General features: G+C 46.3%; 2 protein-coding genes across 8 annotated transcripts; one reads left to right on the forward strand and one right to left on the reverse strand.

Annotated features, from left to right (window-relative positions):
• The first annotated feature begins 548 nt into the window (after positions 1-548).
• LOC115005661 (uncharacterized) lies at positions 549-7132 on the forward strand. 2 transcript variants are annotated; one of them, XM_029427591.1, is made up of 4 exons: positions 549-789; positions 1534-3938; positions 4021-4146; positions 5279-7132. In XM_029427591.1, exons 1-4 carry the CDS (start codon positions 700-702, stop codon positions 6897-6899), a joined length of 4242 nt encoding a protein of 1413 aa, XP_029283451.1. In that variant the 5' UTR covers positions 549-699; the 3' UTR covers positions 6900-7132. The 2 variants fall into 2 exon arrangements, with proteins under 2 accessions (XP_029283451.1, XP_029283450.1); XM_029427590.1 differs by having other exon boundaries at positions 4018-4146; positions 5279-7131.
• A 5501-nt stretch (positions 7133-12633) lies between these two features.
• LOC115005662 (CCR4-NOT transcription complex subunit 3-like) lies at positions 12634-19767 on the reverse strand. Of its 6 annotated transcripts, none has more exons than XM_029427597.1 (4): positions 19011-19767; positions 17862-18033; positions 16232-17257; positions 12634-15129 (listed from the first exon to the last, which is right to left on the reverse strand). In XM_029427597.1, the coding sequence occupies exons 2-4, from the start codon at positions 17976-17978 to the stop codon at positions 15082-15084; spliced, it is 1191 nt and encodes a 396-aa protein (XP_029283457.1). In that variant the 5' UTR covers positions 17979-18033; positions 19011-19767; the 3' UTR covers positions 12634-15081. The 6 variants fall into 6 exon arrangements, with proteins under 6 accessions (XP_029283457.1, XP_029283456.1, XP_029283453.1 ...); XM_029427596.1 differs by having other exon boundaries at positions 18717-19767; XM_029427593.1 differs by having other exon boundaries at positions 18316-19767.
• Between the last annotated feature and the right edge of the window lie 302 nt (positions 19768-20069).

Here is a 20069-nt window from a genome sequence, read left to right on the forward strand (position 1 = left end):
ATGTAATGTAATGTAATGTAAAGACAAGGTGGAGGGAGGAGGAGGCAGGGGGCGTGGTCCTAGGTTCACACCTGGTCAGCTGAACATCTGGATGAATGAGCTCCTGAAAGCAAAGGGAAGCTCCTCTGGACTCCCTAAAGACTTGGTATCTCCCCTGGATGGACATGGTTTAACTCTGTGACTCGTGCTCTGAGTGCATCAGTTACGTTAGTTTGGTACAAATAAAGTAAATTGCACTTAGTTTGGCTCGCTTTATATGATGACCTAGCATGGGCTAGTTTTACTTCTAACGCTTGGATCACTAGTGGAACTCGCTGAATAACCTGCTGACCTGATATTTAGCGCCTTGAGATTGCTTTTAGCTTTGAAAGGCGCTTTACAAATAAAATGTATTATTATTATTATTATTATTATTATTATTATTATTATTATTAAATGTAAAGATATCTTGTGACAACATGAAACACATCTCGTTGTAACGTGAGTAATGTTTCAGGTGTTGTGAGGAGAGTCTTCTTTCTTGTTTACGATCTTTGCCTCAACTAAAAAATCCATTTCCCAGCATCCACCGCGGCATCTTTCTAGTTCCAGCTGTGTGTAGCTTCTGTTCGAGACAAATGTCTCCGTTTTAACGGGAGTTCCGGTGTAAACGTACCGGAGCAGCGGAGCCCGGTGGACCGGTGACCCTGCTGACGGCGGATGCCGCTCACGGTGCGGAATTCTGCCCGGAGGAGGAGAAAAACCCCGGATAAGAAGGAGCGACCGGGGGAGTCCACTTCTTCTGCTCAGGTAGCTACGGAAAGCTAACCGTGCTAGCATGCTAACAGGCTAACAGGCTAACACAAACCTTTCCGTTTGTCATCGAGCTCCGTTATCCACCACGTCACAGCTGTTATTGTTGGACCGACATTGTTGGATAAAATGACGATGATCGTGTTTGAAACAAGCGGAGAACATTTGAGCTGCCGGTTCGCTAACTGCTAGCGTAGCTCAGTGTTAGCATGCTATCCCGGTAGCAGCCGGGCACGTCAGTCACTTCGTGCTGTTCTCCGCTGCCGGTCGTGTGTTTCCGTTTTATTCAGAAGAGCCAAAGCCGAAACTCAAAAGATTGAAGTCAACAAAGGAAAATAAACAGTTTAAATCTGGAGAATGCTAACCACTAGCTTAGCCTTCTGCTAGCTTGTTTTGCTGCAGCAGCACCAGAGCAATGACATGCGGTCAGAACTACAAACCTTATTGTGAATCTTCAGCAGCTGTTTACTCACTTCTGTCACATGCTCCAGGCAGACACTGTGTGTCCTGCTTATTGGCTTTAAATGTGACGTGTTTTGAGTTGTAAACACAGCTGGCTACTAAAACACTGCAGAATACATCATCACCATCATCTGTAGACACGTGACTCAATGTGTGACGTTCCTCTTTAGTGTCTGTAATAAAGTTTATTACTCAACAATGCAGAAAGACTTTAGAGATGATGAAAGTGGAATGTCTTGTATGTGCCGGCTTCATGACCAACTTACGTTCTGTTGTCAGGTGATGGCGCCCACGAGGATGAAGCTGCGAGTGCGTCGGCGCGATAACGCGGTCGCAGGAGCGGCGGCGGGAGACGGTCAGCCAGAGGAGGAAGAGGAGAGGAGCCGAGAGAGCGGCGGCCGCAGGAGGAAGAACACGAGCGACACCGCGTCCACCGCTGCTCCCGCCACCTCCTCCTCCTCGTCTCCTCCTCCCGCCTCCTCCTCCGCTTCTGCCTCGGCGCGGGCAGTAATGGCGGCGGAGGAGGCGTCGCCTGACTCCAAGTGCCCGATCTGCCTGGACCGCTTCAACAACCTGGCGTACCTGGACCGCTGCCTGCACCGCTTCTGCTTCCCCTGCATCCAGGAGTGGTCGCACAACAAGGCCGAGTGCCCGCTCTGCAAGCAACCCTTCGCCTCCATCCTGCACTCGGTCCGCGCCGAGGACGACTTCAAGGAGTACACGCTGCGGCCGGCGCCCGCCAACAGCAGCGTCGCCGCCACCGTGGCGATGGTGGCGGCGATGGCTTCGGCGGCGAGGAGCGACCACCAAATGCGGCTGATGCTGAGGAGGCACAGAGGGGCGGACGCCGGCGAGGGGAGGAGGCGGAGGAGGGAGAGGGGAGGGAGAGGGGGGGGAGGCAGGAGGTCGGGGGTGTGGGAATGGTACCTCGACTCCCCTCATCTCGCGCCTCTCCCTCACCACGCCGCCGTCTCTCCCGTGGTTGCAGCAGACAGCGAGGATGGAGAAGACGTGGAGGAGCAGAGGGTGAGGGGCGGGGCTGATCTGGCGGAGCGTGGCGTGATATTTGAGGGGCTGACGGGACTCGGGGGCGCCGTGGCGCCTGTTGCCCCCAACGACCGGGCGACACGGCGCTTGATGACCCGTCTGGTGGCGAGGCAGCGGCTGCAGCGAGAGGGTGGAGCTGTGCGGCGGCTGAGGGAGAGAGAGACCGTGGCCTTCCGGCGTGCTCTCTACCGGAGCGGAATTCGGGTCCGCGGCGTCGCCGGCGCCAATGGCAACGCTAACCAGCAGCAGCGTAACATCACAGCGGAGAGTTTCCGCAGGAGCCCCACCCACCTGAACAGACTCCGCCCCTGGCTGCGGCGGGAGCTCACGGTGCTGTACGGCGCGCATGGTTCGCTGGTCGACATCGTCCAGCGCATCATTATGGCACGGCTCGCTCGCCACGGACTGGAAGACACGCCCACCATAGAAGAAGAGCTGCGCCCGTTCCTGTTGGCACGCACGGACCACTTCCTGCACGAGCTGGTCAGCTTCGCCCGCTCGCCGCTCAGCCTGGAGAACTATGACCTGCAGGCGGTGTACGAGCCGCCGGCCGCGCTGGAGCTGGACGGCACGAGTAGCTCCAGCGACGGCAGCTCAGTCATCGCCATATCAGAGGGCGAGGAGGAGGAGCGGCCTGCGGGAGGAAGATCAGAGGAGAGGCTCGCCACGCAAGACGACATCATCCAAGCGGGAAGCTGCCTCAGCCTGGCGACCTGGGACGACGAGACTCCCGGCCCCTCCTACTCTAGCGCCGAGCCGCCGTGTTCGCTCACCTCGCCACCATTCAGCCCGGAGGAGGGAAGAGAGAAGCGCGAGGAGGAGGAGTGTCTGATCGTCGGCTACAAGAAGCCGATAGCGGAGCGAACTCCTGAGCTGGTGCAGCTCTCCTCCGACACCGAGGAGGAGGAGGAGGAGGAGAAGAAGAAGGAGGAGGAGGAGGAGACGGCGGAGAGACTTCCTCCCCTCGCCTCCGCCGCTCCGCCCCTCTCTTACTTACCCACAATCCCTCCCTCTACGTCAGGCGCCTGCAGAGACAAGCAGGAGGACGCGTCGAAGCAGAAAGACGGCGAGGTGGGCGAGCACCGCTCACGCTCCTGGTCAGGCAGCTCGGGAGGAAGCAGAAACTCTGTGTGCACGCTGAGCCCGGCGACGCCCGGAGAGAGCGAGCGGCGGGAGAGAGACAGGAAGTCTGGCAGTGAGGCGGAGAGGGAGAGGAGGAAGAAGAAGAGGAGGAGGAGGCGGGAGAGAAGTGGCACCTTGTACAACCCAAACCGCTCCATTTATCCCGCCATGATGCGCCACCGCTCCCACTCCCCCTCGCCGTTTCACTCCAGCGTGGAGTCCGGCTCGCCGCTGCCGCCCAGTCCGCCAGAGTCCAGCTGGGAGTTCCACTGCTCCCGTGTCTCCCCTCTCACCTCCTCCCGCTCCTCCTCCTCTTCCTCCTCTCTTCAGCCGTCGACGGCGCCCTCGCTCTCCCCCAACAACCACGGAGAGAAACCCGGGGGGAAGAGGAAGTACAAGAGCCGCCACCTGGACAGCGACGACAAAGATCCCACGTGGAGGCCGGGCAGCAGCAGGGAGGAGACGGGGGAGACGGAGCGCAGGAAGGGGAGAGACGACGGGAGGAGAAGAGAAAGGTGAGGACGCACTTCCTGTTTCTGACAAAATAAAACACTTTCCTTTCGTAAAACCTGTTTCCTGTCCGTCCTCCTCCAGCAGGAGAAGCAGAGAGGAGCGCAGTCCCAGCGTGGAGATCATCTACGAGGGCACCGTGCCCTGCAACGCCACGCACACCCCCGCACGCAAACGCCGCAGGAAACGCCAACGCAAGACGACACACAGCAGGTACAGCACGCCGTTCCTGCAAACACAGAAGTCTCAAATATCTGGTTTTAACTAAACTAGTAATATAAATAAATATAACTAAATAAAATAAATATATAACAAAATAAATATATAAATAAATAAATAAAATAAATATAACTAAATAAATATAAAATAAATAAAATAAAATAAATATATAACAAATAAAATAAATATAAACCTAAATAATATATAAATACATAATAATCTCTATCTAAATATATCATACCTAAAAAAAATAAATATATAACAATACAAATAACTACTATCACTCCATAAATCTCTCACATACATCTCTAACTCCTCTATCCTACCTCTATTACCTCCCCCATTCCCACTCCATCCCTCTCTCTAAATCTCCATCTCTCCTCCCTCCCCTACAACAAAGAAAGAGAGAAAAAATAAAAGAAAGAGAGAAAAAAAGAAAGAGAGAAAAAAAGAAAAAGGAAAGAGAGAAAAAAGAAAATAAAGAGAGAAAAAAAGAAAAGAAAGAGTATAAAAAAAGAAAAGAAAGAGATAAAAAATAAAAGAAATATAGAAAAAACTAAAATAAATATATAAAAAATAAAATAAAGAGAGAAAAAAAAAAAAATATATAAAAAAATAAAAGAAAGAGAGAAAAAAATAAAAATAATATATAAACAAACTAAAATAAATATATAACAAACTAAAAATAAATATATAACAAAATAAAATAAATATATAACAAAATAAAATAAATATATAACAAAATAAAATAAATATATAACAAAACTAAAATAAATATATAACAAACTAAAATAAATATATAACAAAATAAAATAAATATATAACAAAATAAAATAAATATATAACAAACTAAAATAAATATATAACAAACTCAAATAGATATATAATAAAATAAATATATAACAAAATAAAATAAATATATAACAAAATAAAATAAATATATAACAAACTAAAATAAATATATAACAAACTAAAAAATATATAACTAAATAAAATAAGAAATTTGATCGTAAACTGAAGCTAAATTGAAACGATAAATAAAATCTTAAATTCCACATATGGTCACGCTGAACTGAACATGTGACCTGTATGACATCAGAACGTCTGACGCTCTGTGCCTCTGCAGTTCTCCCGTCATCATCACGCTGGACAGCGACAGCAGCCACAGCAGCAGCAGCAGCAGCCGGCTCAGCAGCCAGCAGACCGTCGACTTCTCAGACCTTCCTCCACTGCCATTGGTTCATTCTGCCGGCGTGGGCGGCGCCTTAAGCTCAGAAATTGGCGAGCTTCCCGTTGACATCCTGGACCGAGGATCTGACGGGTCGGAGGCCGAGCCGGCGGGTCCCGTCGCCATTAACAGCGACGTGGACGTGGAGAACGTGGATGAGGGCGGGTCGGCGCTGGGATCGGATGATGATAAAGGACCAAACGGAGCGGCTGATGCAGAAACGACAGAGAGCAATGCGGCGCCCGCAACGAAGAACCCATCCCGCAAAAGGAACTCGACGTCAGACAGCCGTCTGCTAGCGAGTATCCTCAGCGACCTGAAAGGAATCACTGCACCTAAATTTAACCCTTTAAACTTTGAGCCCAATTGTTCGCCTGGCGGCAGAAAGAGGCTTTTCAGGGACGGCGACATTGTGGACCAAAATCTGAGCTTCGACTCGCCGACACGTCGTAATGCCATCCGCCCGCCTCCTCCTCTGGAGCGGCTCAAAGACAAGGACGTGCCTCCGCTCCTGAAACAGGCCAGTCCTGTGAGGTCGTACAACAGAAACACGCCGCCGCCATTAAAACACAAAGATGCCGGGAGCCCACACCCATCACCGATATCTCCCATCGACTTGCACTTGCTTCACGCCGACGCAGTCGCCGTAAACTCTGACCTCAATTCAAATCCCCCCACCGGTAACCGCGCCATCCCTCCCATTTCAGTGCTGAAAAAACATTTCACCGGCGCTTTAGCGGCGAGAGGAGAGCCGGCCTCCACGAGCTGCATCTCGCTCATCGACCACCCTTCAGCCGCTCCTCCGGCACCGCCCGCCGTACATTCCCGTTGTTCACACGGGTCGGGACAGAGCTCCACAGGTGCAGGTTCACATCTGGAGTTCAATTATTTTCATTCTTCAAAGTTACAAACTGCAGAAACGTCTTCGTGTCCCGCCGACGTGCATCCGGCCCGGACGTCCCAGGAGACGCCAGCTCACACCGGGACTCTGAGCCCGACCTTCTGCCGAGTGTCAGCCGCTGACCTCAGAGGTGAGGATGTCTTCTCAGGGGTCAACTGCCACAACAAACCACTTCCTGTTTGTGTTTCATCCATTGACCTCCACTCGTCACAGAGACTCCCCCCCCTCAGTGACGAGCGTCCCCCTGGTGACCCGCACTCGTCCAGTGTGGCTTCAGAAGGACCGACTGACAGCAAAGCTTCGTTATTGGTCGATCACGGGGTCGGATCGCCTCATGGTCGCCCGCCACCCGTCGATGTGCATTGTTCGGGTCGCGAGCCGCCAGCTAACGCACGTTCTCCGAGCTCGGTCTCGATCCACACGGCCTTCTCCTGCGACACCTTCCCGACATCCCGCAGCGGCGAGTCTAAGCTTCCCCTCATCCCCGACTCAAAGCCTCACAACCACGTGGACTCTGGGAGAGACTTCCTGCTCCCCGCGGACAATCACATCTCGTCCTCCCGCCGCTCTGCGAATACGTGGAACTCACAGCGCTCAGATTCTCACCCGGCCACGTAGGACACGCGCTGGAATACAAACGGACGATTTCACTTGATGAACAAACTGCTGATTTTTTTAACTTGTTACTAATTTTGTTTATGACGTAACTTCAAATGTAACGTAAGCTGAAATAATTACTTTCAAATGTGACAAATGTGCGGCTGGGAAGCTCGATATGTACACGTGTGTGTGTGTGTGTACACGTGTGTGTGTGTGTGTGTGTGTGCGTACACGTATGTGTACACGTATGTGTACACGTGTATATGTACACGTGTGTGTGTGTGTGTGTGTGTATATGTACACGTGTGTGTGTGTGTGTGTGTGTGTATATATGTACACGTGTGTGTATGTGTACACGTGTGTGTATGTGTACACGTGTGTGTGTGTGTACACGTGTGTGTGTGTGTACACGTGTGTGTGTGTGTGTGTGTACGCGCGTGTGTGCGTGTGTATATACACGTGTACACTATTGTAATTGTTTTATAATTCGATTGTTTGTTTGCAACAGACGGGATCAATAAAGCAAATTCAAATGTTAAACTTGTGTTAGAAACGAACTCATTTGATCATCAAGATGTTTACAGGTGATTGTTTGTGTTCAACATTAACCCCGCCTCCTGTCTGTCAATCAAATGTAGCTGAAGTCTAAAATAAAAGTGGAATAAATATATGTGTGTGTGTGTGTGTGTGTGTGTGTGTGTGTGTGTGTGTGTGAGAAAGATTAAAAGGTTTGAAGAAATTCAGATTTACTGAAGCTTCATAAAGACACTGCAGGTAAACACTATTATTCACTAACTGTGTGTGTGTGTGTGCGTGTGTGTAGATGTAAACTCTCCACAGCTACATTACATAACGCCTCATGTACATATTAAACACTTGTAATATAAACTTGTGTTGATGTGAGTCATGAAGTGGGGAAGCTTCATGATATCTGTTAGTTACATGTTCACCTGCTGTGTGTGTGTCTCATTTTCTCTCTCACACACACACACACACACACACTGCAGGTGGAACTAACCTTCGAGAACAACCAGCAGAACATCTGCACCAACAGTCAGCTGACATGATAAACTGTTGATGCTTCTAAACAATTATTTATAAACTTTACAAAGTGAAACTTCTGATTTCTGTCTGAAGAAAAACTCATTTTGAGAAAAACAGTGATAGAAGAAAATCTGATTATTGAACGATAACTTGTAGAAGTTAAAACTTTAGGATCTGTGCAGTTTGTGTTTCTCACCACCAGGTGGAGCCGGCGCTTCTCTGTTACTCTTCTTCTCTTCTCCTTTTTAATGCTTCTTCTCTCTTCCACCTCCATGTCCTTCACTTCCTCCTCTCGCCCTCAGAAGACAAACTTAGAGAGATAGGGTTATGTGAGACACTCTCACACTAATTAAGGGTTCACACACACACACACACACACACACACACGAGAATGTAACAAAGACGAGGGAGAAAACAGTGAAAAGCACAGAAATTATCTAAACTATAAAAAATACAATGATCTACTTTGAATGTGTTGGTGCTGATTTAATAACATTTTATATTGTATTATTTATTTCTCCTTTCTATGATTATTATTTTCTACTTATTGTTTTGTATTTTCATCTGAAAACAGAAAAAGAAGTTCTGAAATTAATTATTGACTTTGTTGGGATCATTTCTCAGTTTGCTTTTATAAGTGAGAACAATGACTTCATATTTCTAACGATCTTAAAGCGTCACACATCCAGAGATATTAAAAGATCAAGTTTGGGATGTTATGAATCATTAAAGCGTTCATCACCCTGTTGGTAGATGTTATGAATCATGTGAAGCGTTCATCACCCTGTTGGTAGATGTTATGAATCATTAAAGCGTTCATCACCCTGTTGGTAGATGTTATGAATCATTAAAGCGTTCATCACCCTGTTGGTAGATGTTATGAATCATTAAAGCGTTCATCACCCTGTTGGTAGATGTTATGAATCATTAAAGCGTTCATCACCCTGTTGGTAGATGTTATGAATCATTAAAGCGTTCATCACCCTGTTGGTAGATGTTATGAATCATTAAAGCGTTCATCACCCTGTTGGTAGATGTTATGAATCATTAAAGCGTTCATCACCCTGTTGGTAGATGTTATGAATCATTAAAGCGTTCATCACCCTGTTGGTAGATGTTATGAATCATTAAAGCGTTCATCACCCTGTTGGTAGATGTTATGAATCATGTGAAGCGTTCATCACCCTGTTGGTAGATGTTATGAATCATTAAAGCGTTCATCACCCTGTTGGTAGATGTTATGAATCATTAAAGCGTTCATCACCCTGTTGGTAGATGTTATGAATCATTAAAGCGTTCATCATCCTGTTGGTAGATGTTATGAATCATTAAAGCGTTCATCACCCTGTTGGTAGATGTTATGAATCATGTAAAGCGTTCATCACCCTGTTGGTAGATGTTATGAATCATTAAAGCGTTCATCATCCCTGTTGGTAGATGTTATGAATCATTAAAGCGTTCATCACCCTGTTGGTAGATGTTATGAATCATTAAAGCGTTCATCACCCTGTTGGTAGATGTTATGAATCATTAAAGCGTTCATCACCCTGTTGGTAGATGTTATGAATCATTAAAGCGTTCATCACCCTGTTGGTAGATGTTATGAATCATTAAAGCGTTCATCACCCTGTTGGTAGATGTTATGAATCATTAAAGCGTTCATCACCCTGTTGGTAGATGTTATGAATCATTAAAGCGTTCATCACCCTGTTGGTAGATGTTATGAATCATTAAAGCGTTCATCACCCTGTTGGTAGATGTTATGAATCATTAAAGCGTTCATCACCCTGTTGGTAGATGTTATGAATCATTAAGCGTTCATCACCCTGTTGGTAGATGTTATGAATCATTAAAGCGTTCATCACCCTGTTGGTAGATGTTATGAATCATTAAAGCGTTCATCACCCTGTTGGTAGATGTTATGAATCATTAAAGCGTTCATCACCCTGTTGGTAGATGTTATGAATCATTAAAGCGTTCATCACCCTGTTGGTAGATGTTATGAATCATTAAAGCGTTCATCACCCTGTTGGTAGATGTTATGAATCATTAAAGCGTTCATCATCCATTAAAGCGTTCATCACCCTGTTGGTAGATGTTATGAATCATTAAAGCGTTCATCACCCTGTTGGTAGATGTTATGAATCATTAAAGCGTTCATCACCCTGTTGGTAGATGTTATGAATCATTAAAGCGTTCATCACCCTGTTGGTAGATGTTATGAATCATTAAAGCGTTCATCACCCTGTTGGTAGATGTTATGAATCATTAAAGCGTTCATCATCCTGTTGGTAGATGTTATGAATCATTAAAGCGTTCATCATCCTGTTGGTAGATGTTATGAATCATTAAAGCGTTCATCATCCTGTTGGTAGATGTTATGAATCATTAAAGCGTTCATCACCCTGTTGGTAGATGTTATGAATCATGTGAAGCGTTCATCATCCTGTTGGTAGATGTTATGAATCATTAAAGCGTTCATCACCCTGTTGGTAGATGTTATGAATCATTAAAGCGTTCATCACCCTGTTGGTAGATGTTATGAATCATTAAAGCGTTCATCACCCTGTTGGTAGATGTTATGAATCATTAAAGCGTTCATCACCCTGTTGGTAGATGTTATGAATCTACTGCATGAAGCATAATTTACATCACACAGATTGATTCAGGTGCAGCAACACGAGAGGACCTTCCACTTCCACTACTTTAACTTGCAATATGTTTCGTTGTCGTCCGTCTTCCGATCTACACGTCCACATGCCGGACGTCTCTTCCTCCTGAACTCTGCTTCACGTCTTCATCGACCTCGAGATGTTTTTCATCAAGGTCGAGGAAGTGTTTGACCCCCTGACATCACAAAGTGGCCTAGCCTTCAGCCTGAGACTTGCTAGCCCTGCGCCGCAGTCTGCGTGGTTACGCCCTGATGATCGGCTCCACGCGGGGCTAAAGTCAACAATAGGAACACTTCTCCGTCACATTTTTATCGTTACGTTGTAACGACTGCGGAGTGCAGACGTCACGCTCCTGCTGACGTTCAGCCGCCAGCGACGTCTCAACGTTACGACTTCATGTTCCAAATGATAATCAGATTTATACCTGCAGAACAAACATCTGTCAAACATGGACGCTGCCGAGAGAGAACCCCCCCGCTTTCATCAGGCCTCACTCACATTCTAGAACACTGGTGGTGGGCCATTGTTAGCGCTGTTGCCAGGCAACACGCAGCTCACCGTCGTCAGGGACAACCAGTCTTTCTCTCGCTCTCTGATAGCAACACACACACACACACACACACACACACACACCATCTTGTGGCAGCACCACATTTTCACACAAACACACAAAAACATATTGTTCATTTTCATGCCTCCGCTCTCTCCGTCTCACACACACTCACACACACACATGATGCAATCACCTGACATCCATATTCCCGCAGTGTGTCCCACACACACACACACACACACACACACACACACACACACAATCTTTGAAATGCTTTATTACAATTCAGCACATGAGGAGGTCACAGAGACAGAATACAAGAGGAGGACACACGCACAAAACAAACGTCCCCTTCCTCCTTCTCCCCCCCACCCCCCCCACCCGGGGAGGGGTGTGTGTGTGTGTGGGGGGGGGGGACGCTTGTTTTTTTAGTTCCCACGGAGAGGCAGGGGAACGTTTCCTCATGATGCTCGAAAATGAAAATAAATAAATACAGATTAATATTTCCAACACGTCTGTAAGAGCTGCAACTCCCTTTGTTTTCATCTGCAGATTCAGTTCTACATTAAACATGTGGTCTATAAAATGTTAGGAAATACTGACACCTGACTTACATATATACACATATAAACATATATACATATATACATACATATATACACATATATACACATATAAACATATATACATATATACACATATATACACATATACACATATATACACATATACACATATATACATATATACACATATATACACATATAAACATATATACATATATACATACATATATACACATATATACACATATAAACATATATACATATATAAACATATATACTATACATATATACACATATACACATATATACATATATACACATATATACACATATAAACATATATACATATATACATATATACATACATATATACACATATATACACATATAAACATATATACATATATACATACATATATACACATATATACACATATAAACATATATACATATATACACATATATACATATATACACATATATACACATATAAACATATACATATATACACATATATACACATATACATATATACATATATACATATAAACATATATACATATATACATATATACATACACATATAAACATTTATACATATACACATACATACATATATACATATATACATACATACATATATACATATATACATACACATATATACATATATACATACATATATACACATATATATATACATATATACATACATATATACACATATATACATATATACATACATACACATATAAACATATATACATATACACATATACACATATATACATATATACACATGTATATATGTATATATGTGTGTGTGTATATATATATATTTGTATATATACAAGTATATATACATACATATACATGTACACATGTATATGTATGTATGTATATATATATATGTGTGTGTGTGTGTATATATATTTATATGATATATTATTTGAGTCCAATATTTTCTGACATTTTATAAACCAAACAACAAAAGATTTATTTGTTAGTTGCAGCTATAACCTCAACGCACGATGATTTAATTCTAAAAGCCATTTTGGAGGAAATTGTCTTCTGTTCTCACGAAAATTGCAAAAACATTCCCACAGAGAACGATCGGAAAAACCCGCCGTCTTTGGAGCCATACCGCTTCGCCAGATTTTAACGTAGGAAAAAGAGTAAAAGACAGGTCCCAGGACTTTATTGGACTAAATCGGTATTTGGATAGCGAGCACGCGAACAGGTCTGTTGGTGCCAGATTACTCCACAGTCATCAGATTAACATTTCAAAACAAGACTTGTTAAAGGAAAAACTTCCCCAAACACGTAACGATAGTTCGAATGTTAAACGCGACCTCCAAGTTGTTTGATTCTTCGCTCCCCGAGGAGAGAAGAGCTACGTTGTCTTTAAGACTTCCAGCTGATGGAGGAGCAACGTGTTGTGGGAGAAGTTCTCCTTTAACAACTGAAAAGCTCTCAAGAACGTTTTTAAGTCGTCCATCGTTTTGTGGGAATTTAATTTAATTTAATTTTAATTTTGTGGGAAGGCATCACAGAACATGTCGGGGGCAAAACCAGAACCGCAGACGTGTCGGAAATGTTTTTACTGTTGAAATGTTCTCGTTCGGGTTCGAGTCCCAGCTCAGAACGAAGGTTCCCTGCGAGCTCCCACGCTGCATGTAAACTGCTGTTTCCTGTTGGTCACCATGTGGCACAATCTGCAGAGAAACTGGTTCTGAACTCTCTGTGAGGTCCTGGTGAGGGTTTGACCCATGCAGACTTTACAAGTCTGAAGGTTTGGGACTGGATGCGCCAATTTAGAGCCAATATTCAGAGAAAGAAATCGACTTTTCTTATCAAACAACAGAAATTACAAACCTTCCAACGCCACCTTTTTACGCAAATACAAAAATACAACAAAGTGAGTTTATCCAGTCTGCTTTAGTTCATATAAAACCATGTGGAAGTATGACTGCGCCCTGAGAACTTTCCATTAAAATCCAAATAAAGTGTTACATAAAGAAATGTGAGCGGGGGGGGTCGGCTCGGACCATCCAGAGAGTTGAGAAGCAGACTAAGTCGTACCAGCGTGAACACAGCCCGGTAAAAATCAATCAAGGTGCCTTTTTTAGTTCTTGAGGAGGAGGTAGACAGAAGAGACAGATAACAGTGATGTGGTAGTTGTAGTCCTACTGTGGGGAAGTTGTAGTCCTTAATAACAGTCCTGGATCACTTCCTGCTGAGGTCAGTTCGTTTTCCCTCGGTGGTAAAGTTTTGAGGTTAACTTGTCGTCCGGTTTTGGTCAAACTGTCGTAGTTTCTGTTCCACTTGAGAATCGTCCTGGTTTGGCTACGCCGGGGTTTGGGTTTGCTAGGAGGAAGAGGAAGAAGAGGAAGAAGGAGACAGTTTGGAGGATTTTCTAATATTTAGAGCATTCCTCGGTCAACTGCGACAGCTTGACGTGAGAGGGTTAAAGTATTGTTTATTGACGATGTAACGAACGGGCTTCGGTCTGTTCTGTTTGCTTTGTTTCAGTGATAAATCTGAGCTTTCACAATAATTTGCTTCCCAGTTGTAAATCTGAATTTGGCGTTTACTGAATTGGAACCTTTTCACAAGCTTTCAGAGAAAGGATCGCATTTTAGTCGGCTTTACTTTCTCCGATATCCATCCTTTAAATTCTACCGGACACGCTCCTGATGCCTTGTTCACGTGACATTTATCTCATCATGTCACTTATTTATAAAAATAAATATAGCATCTTTAAATATAATGTGAACATCATGTCTGCGTCTGCCAGTGGGATGTCAGGCATAATAATAATATGTTAATTCCACGACAAGAACTTTGCTGCAATTATGTGGACAACATATGTGCGCATATCGGATTCCACATCGCTATAATATTAGTTCCCGGATCAACGGAATATAAAGATGTTGCCGATTGTTAACTGTCGAGATCTGTCCCAGTTAATCCCGTTCATTCTTAATCCCGCCTACTAAACTCTGATTGGCCAATTGATGGTTGTGACCGGCTAACTGTAGCTTTCTGGGACGCTAACTTAAAAACAAACTACAACGGCTGTTCTAGCGGCTGTAGCTTGAATAACACCAGACGACCCGTGCACGTCCAGGATAACGTGCAACTGTGACCACGTTTGATTGGTTTCCTGTTGACCAAACTGCCCCCCCCCCGTCCTCCTAGCTGTTCCCTGGTCCAGTTGAGGTGGGATTTGTAGTCTTAAACTTGTCTTCCATACATGACATTTGTAATCCTGCTGCAAAGCGTCTGGTTCAGATCCAGATCGAATCCAAGCTGGATGTAAAGTCCGCACGTGATGGGACTTCCTGTTTCACAGCGAGGGGAGGCTAGAAGAACCATCGAAACGCCTCGCCGGTCGGGACGGAGGGCGGCCGCTAAGACACAAAACAGAAGACGTGAGAGAGAGAAGTGTTCACACACGTCTTTAGACTTCACAGCAAACGTCAGAAACATGAACATGTATGATGCAGGTTGTTTACGCAACCAGCGCTCCCTCGTCTGGAGGTCAGTGTGGACAGGTGCATCGCTGAGACCAACACACACTCCACCTTTACAGCCAACACACACTCCACCTTTACAGCCAACACACACTCCACCTTTACAGCCAACACACACTCCACCTTTACAGCCAACACACACTCCACCTTTACAGCCTCGTCGTGTTTGTACTCGCTGAACAACACCTGTGACTTTTCTGCAATCATCCAAAATTATCCTATAAATTTTTTTTAAAGCAGCCGGCGCCCTTCAGAGTAAACTTTGATCAGGTCGACATCAAAGAGATGGGATGAGGCAAGAGTGTGAAACCACCACACCCCCCCACACACACACACACACACACACACACACACACACACACACACACACACACTGCTGTCAGCCTCCACAGGTCCAATTAGAGTGTAATTGAGGGAGATGATGACTGCTAACACACACACCATGTTTCAATGTGTGTGTAGATGCTGAGGGAATAATTGATAGTGATAGTTTGTGGAGATTCCCACAGGGAATGCGTGTGTGTGTGTGTGTGTGTGTGTGTGTGTGTGTAAGAGATATATAGAGTCGTCAGTGAGGTCGAATGCTGGTGTCAATGAATTATTGATCGACACTAATTCTTAACTGCACTCACACACACTCTCTCACACACTCTCTCACTCTCTCTCTCACACACTCTCTCACACACACTCTCTCACACACACTCTCACACTCTCTCACACACTCTCTCTCACACACTCTCTCTCAGCGGAGTGTGTGTGTGTGTGTGTGTGTGTGTGTGTTGGCAGCCTGCCAGACAACAGGGACCGAGCTCTCGCTTTTCATCACCCACCATCTGCACAGCATTCACACACACTTGTAAAATGTTTTTAAAAAAAATGTAACAACAGAAATGTTTGTTGTCTTCCTGCGTGTGTGTGTGTGTGTGTGTGTGTGTGTGTGTGTGTGTGTGTGTGTGTGTGTGTGCATGTGTGCATTCACCTCCAGCACCCCCCCTCCTCCCCCCGGTTTCTTCTTCAGCTCTTCGCACTTCCTGAACTTGCAGATCTGGTGACCCGTCTTCCTGTTGCGGCAGGACGAGCAGACGCCGCAGTTGATCAGCCGCCTGCATGGCCCACACACGCCGCACCGCTTCCTCTTCCTCTTGGCCACCGCCCCCGACGACGTGGACGACGAGGACGACAGGGCCACGCCCCCCGCCGTCACCCCCGATGACGAGGGTGAGGAGGAGGATGGGCAGGGGGAGGAGTTGGCGTGCTGCTGACAGTCCGTTAGCGACCGCTGGCCACCGGTCATCTGGAAGGCGCTGCCGGCGTCTGAGATCCCGCCCCCTGCTGACCCCATCGCCATGACAATGACCCCGGGGGGTAATCCCAGCCCCCCCAGGAAGCTCCCACCCATCACCCCTCCCCCATTGCAGCTCCCGCCCTCAGATAGGCCCATCATGTCCGGGTGGGCGTGCCCCTGTTTGTTCATGATGCCGCAGTCCGCCCCGCCGCCGTAACCTGGGAGGAAGTTCCCGTTGGGGTGATGGTGTGCTGGTCCTTGTGTGACAGGAAGTGAGGAGGCGGTGTGTCCGTGTTTCTCAGCTCCTCCCCCTTCGTTACTCCCTCCGCCTCCACCCCCCCCGCCGCTGCCGCCCTGGTGCATACTGGTACTGTGGGGGTGCGATGACGCCATGTGCCCCGGCGTCGCCGACGCGTGATGGTGGGGGTGGTGGTGGTGTGTCGGGGCGGGTTTGGGCCGTCCCCAGAACATGGCCGCCGGGTGGTTCATGTTCATGTTGTCGTGGCAACCCCAGGGTGCCGTTGCCATGGCGCCCAGCCTAGCGGCGGCAGGGGGGAACATGGGAGCGGCGGCCGCCAAACGGGCCGCCAGCTTGGCGGACTGAGGGAAGTTTGTGACGTTCATGTTTATGTTCACGTTTGTCTTGTAGAAGCTGGCGATGGACGAGCGGTACCGGTCCATCTCCGTGCTGTAGTCCAACATCGGCGCCAGGCTTGACACCTGCGACACAAACATCAAAACGCTCAGAAGTCGCTCAATGCTGCGTTTAATTACCTCAAAGTTGGAAATCGGAGCTGGGAATAACGTCCCGTACCAGGACAAGTCGGAAAACCGCTAGCTTTGTTAGCAATACAAGTTGGCGTATTATGCAATACTTTGTGCGTACAAACATCGTAGCTACAGACGTGAGCAGGACAGCGCTGCGTGTACGAGACTAAGATGATACTACGACAGCTATCACTTACTTGATGCGCAGAAGTCTCATATTTTGAGGTCGGTGAAGTTCTCACGGAAATCTCACGAATATCTCCGTCAACACTAGAACGCAAACAAGACGCTCACCGGGGCGGTAGGATCGCGATAAAGGCTACGTCAAGAATACATCAAGTACGAGAGAAGAATGATCCAGACCTAAAGCAAAGACGACCGAAGAACAACTCACACGATGAAGACGCAAAGTCGTTTTTAGTTCGCAGTGCGAGTGAAGCGTAAACACGATTGTTGTTGTATCTGGCACACGCTCATTACACAAAGCATCAAAATGTCTTCTTCTCTTGTTCCCGAGCCGAGGAACAAGAGAAGAAGAAGAAGAGGTACAACTCACCTGTCCTTGTCCGCCGTAACCATGGTGATTGGGGTGGTGGTGCGAGGGGGCGGAGCTTCTCTGGAGCATCGAGGAGAGGTCGCTCTCCACACACACGCCGCTCGTCATGCCTGACATGACCTCACACACACGCTCGCTCACAGTTAGTTGTGTGTGCTCGACACGTTTCGCTCTGTGAAAAGGAAACAAAGATTATAACACAACAAACAAACGACTGCTGATCATATTTATTATATATTTAACTATAACTAATATTACTATATATATATATATATAACTCACATTAACACGATCATCTTTTATTACAAGTGTTGCTTCAATATAAACATTATGTAATGTAACATTCATACATGTTGTACACGTTACAGGTGAACAGGGTCAAACTACGACCTTCAAGATCTGACAGACTGACCTCTGACCTCTGACCTCTGAGCACGCTCACACACACGCTTACTTTGGTCACTTTTGGGGACATGACAGACTTTCCATTCATTTCCTGGAACCACTGAATCTGCTCTCATGGGGACACACACACACACGAAACAGACTGAAAAAGACATGTGTGAATGAGTGTGAAATGTGTGTGTGTGTGTGTGTGTGTGTGTGTGTGTGTGTGTGTATCTGCAGACGGAAACAAAATGTGTGCAGCTTCAAGAAAAGAACGAGATTGTCTGTGCGATGTGTGTGTGTGTGTGTGTGTGTGTGTGTGTGAGAGTGTGTCTGTGCGATGTGTGTGTGTGTGTGTGTGTGTGTGTGTGTGTGTGAGTGTGTGTGAGCATGAGCGCAGGTCGTGTGAAAATGTGTGTCTTCTCACACACACACCCGCCCCCACTCCCTCGAGGCGTAACTAATTACCCTGTCTGGTCAACCGGGCCGGCGCGAGCTCCGACAGAAGGTCACGGCGGCCACCGGCCGCGAGGGGAGAACGGCTCTCCCACGCGACACATAACCCCCCCCCCCCCCCACCCCCCCTCAGGCACACTGCGAGGGAGGGGGGGGGGGAGGGGGGTCAATCAAAAAAGAAGAAAAAAGAAGAGAAGGAAAGCCAGACCCCATAACAAGAGATAAATACCGCGAGCACAGCATGCAGTCCGACAGCGCGAGGAGGAGGACACGAGAAGATGGACGGCGCGTGCTGCTGCTACTTACCGGGCCCGCGAGGAGGAGGAGGAGGAGGAGAGGAGGAAGGAGGAGAAGAAGAAGACCGTCTGGGAATTAGCCCGCCACGGATCATGGCTGGCGGGGAAGGAGACAGAGAGAGGGGGGGGGGAGCACCGGGAGGGATTTGTCGGTACTGAGGAGAGGGAGGGAGGGGGGGCGGATAACGGGGGGCGGATGGATAATCACCTGGGTTTGGCACGAGGCGAGGCGGGGGAGAGAGACTGGGGGGTGGGGAGGGGGGCTTTAAATTAGCCCGGTGGTGGCGAGGAGGAAGAGACCCTGCAGGGGCGGGAAAAAACAGCACCATGGGAAGAAAGGGGGGGGGGGTGAATAATGGCGGAGGTTATGAACAGATACGTGCATCGTTCTCGCGACAGTGAAGGCAGAGGGTGGCGGTGGGGGGGACACGCCACGCTGATGTTACGGAGACGGCTGTGTGTGTGTGTGTGTGTGTGTGTGTGTGTCCTGCTGGCGGCGGCGCTCGTGCCGCTCACACAGCGCGGCACGAGCAAACAGGAGGCGTGAGAGCTCGCAGGTGATTGGCTGCCGGGAACAGACAGGAAAGCGCTGAATGAAAGTATTTCATTAATAACGTGGATATTTATATTTAATAAGTTTTTACTCCAGTAAAGTAAAATAGAAAATACTTTGTCGTACTTCAGACTAGTTTCATGTGTGTCTTTGCTTTGCTTGTGTCAAATCTGCTAATTAAAATGTTGATTAAAATAAATTCAGTAGAAGCTGCATTAAGAGGAGCAGGGTCAAATTATATATATATATATATATATATATATATATATATATATATATATATATATATATATATATATATATATATATATATATAATAAAAATATGTGTGCTGAGATAGCAAGTTTTAATTATTATTTAATATAATACTGCTGTATTATTATATAATAAAGTAATTAAAATAAGCGCCACATTTAATATAACTTTATACATATATACCCTATATAAGCATTACATACATATATAAAAAAAATACAATGATATATTATTGAGCCAAACTTTCCTTTCTATTTATAA

The sequence above is a fragment of the Cottoperca gobio genome, unplaced genomic scaffold, assembly GCF_900634415.1.
Source record: "Cottoperca gobio unplaced genomic scaffold, fCotGob3.1 fCotGob3_338arrow_ctg1, whole genome shotgun sequence".
Taxonomy (NCBI): Eukaryota; Metazoa; Chordata; class Actinopteri; order Perciformes; family Bovichtidae; genus Cottoperca; species Cottoperca gobio.

Coding starts and splice junctions, on each gene's coding strand:
- LOC115005661 (XM_029427590.1), top strand. CDS start 700: ATGCCGCTCACGGTGCGGAATTCTGCCCGGAGGAGGAGAAAAACCCCG. Junction 790..1,533: donor AGTCCACTTCTTCTGCTCAG/GTAGCTACGGAA, acceptor TTCTGTTGTCAG/GTGATGGCGCCCACGAGGAT. Junction 3,939..4,017: donor GACGGGAGGAGAAGAGAAAG/GTGAGGACGCAC, acceptor GTCCTCCTCCAG/CAGGAGAAGCAGAGAGGAGC.
- LOC115005662 (XM_029427597.1), bottom strand. CDS start 17,978: ATGTCAGGCATGACGAGCGGCGTGTGTGTGGAGAGCGACCTCTCCTCG. Junction 17,258..17,861: donor GTTACGGCGGACAAGGACAG/GTGAGTTGTACC, acceptor TTTGTGTCGCAG/GTGTCAAGCCTGGCGCCGAT. Junction 15,130..16,231: donor GAGGAGGGGGGGTGCTGGAG/GTGAATGCACAC, acceptor TTTGTGTCTTAG/CGGCCGCCCTCCGTCCCGAC.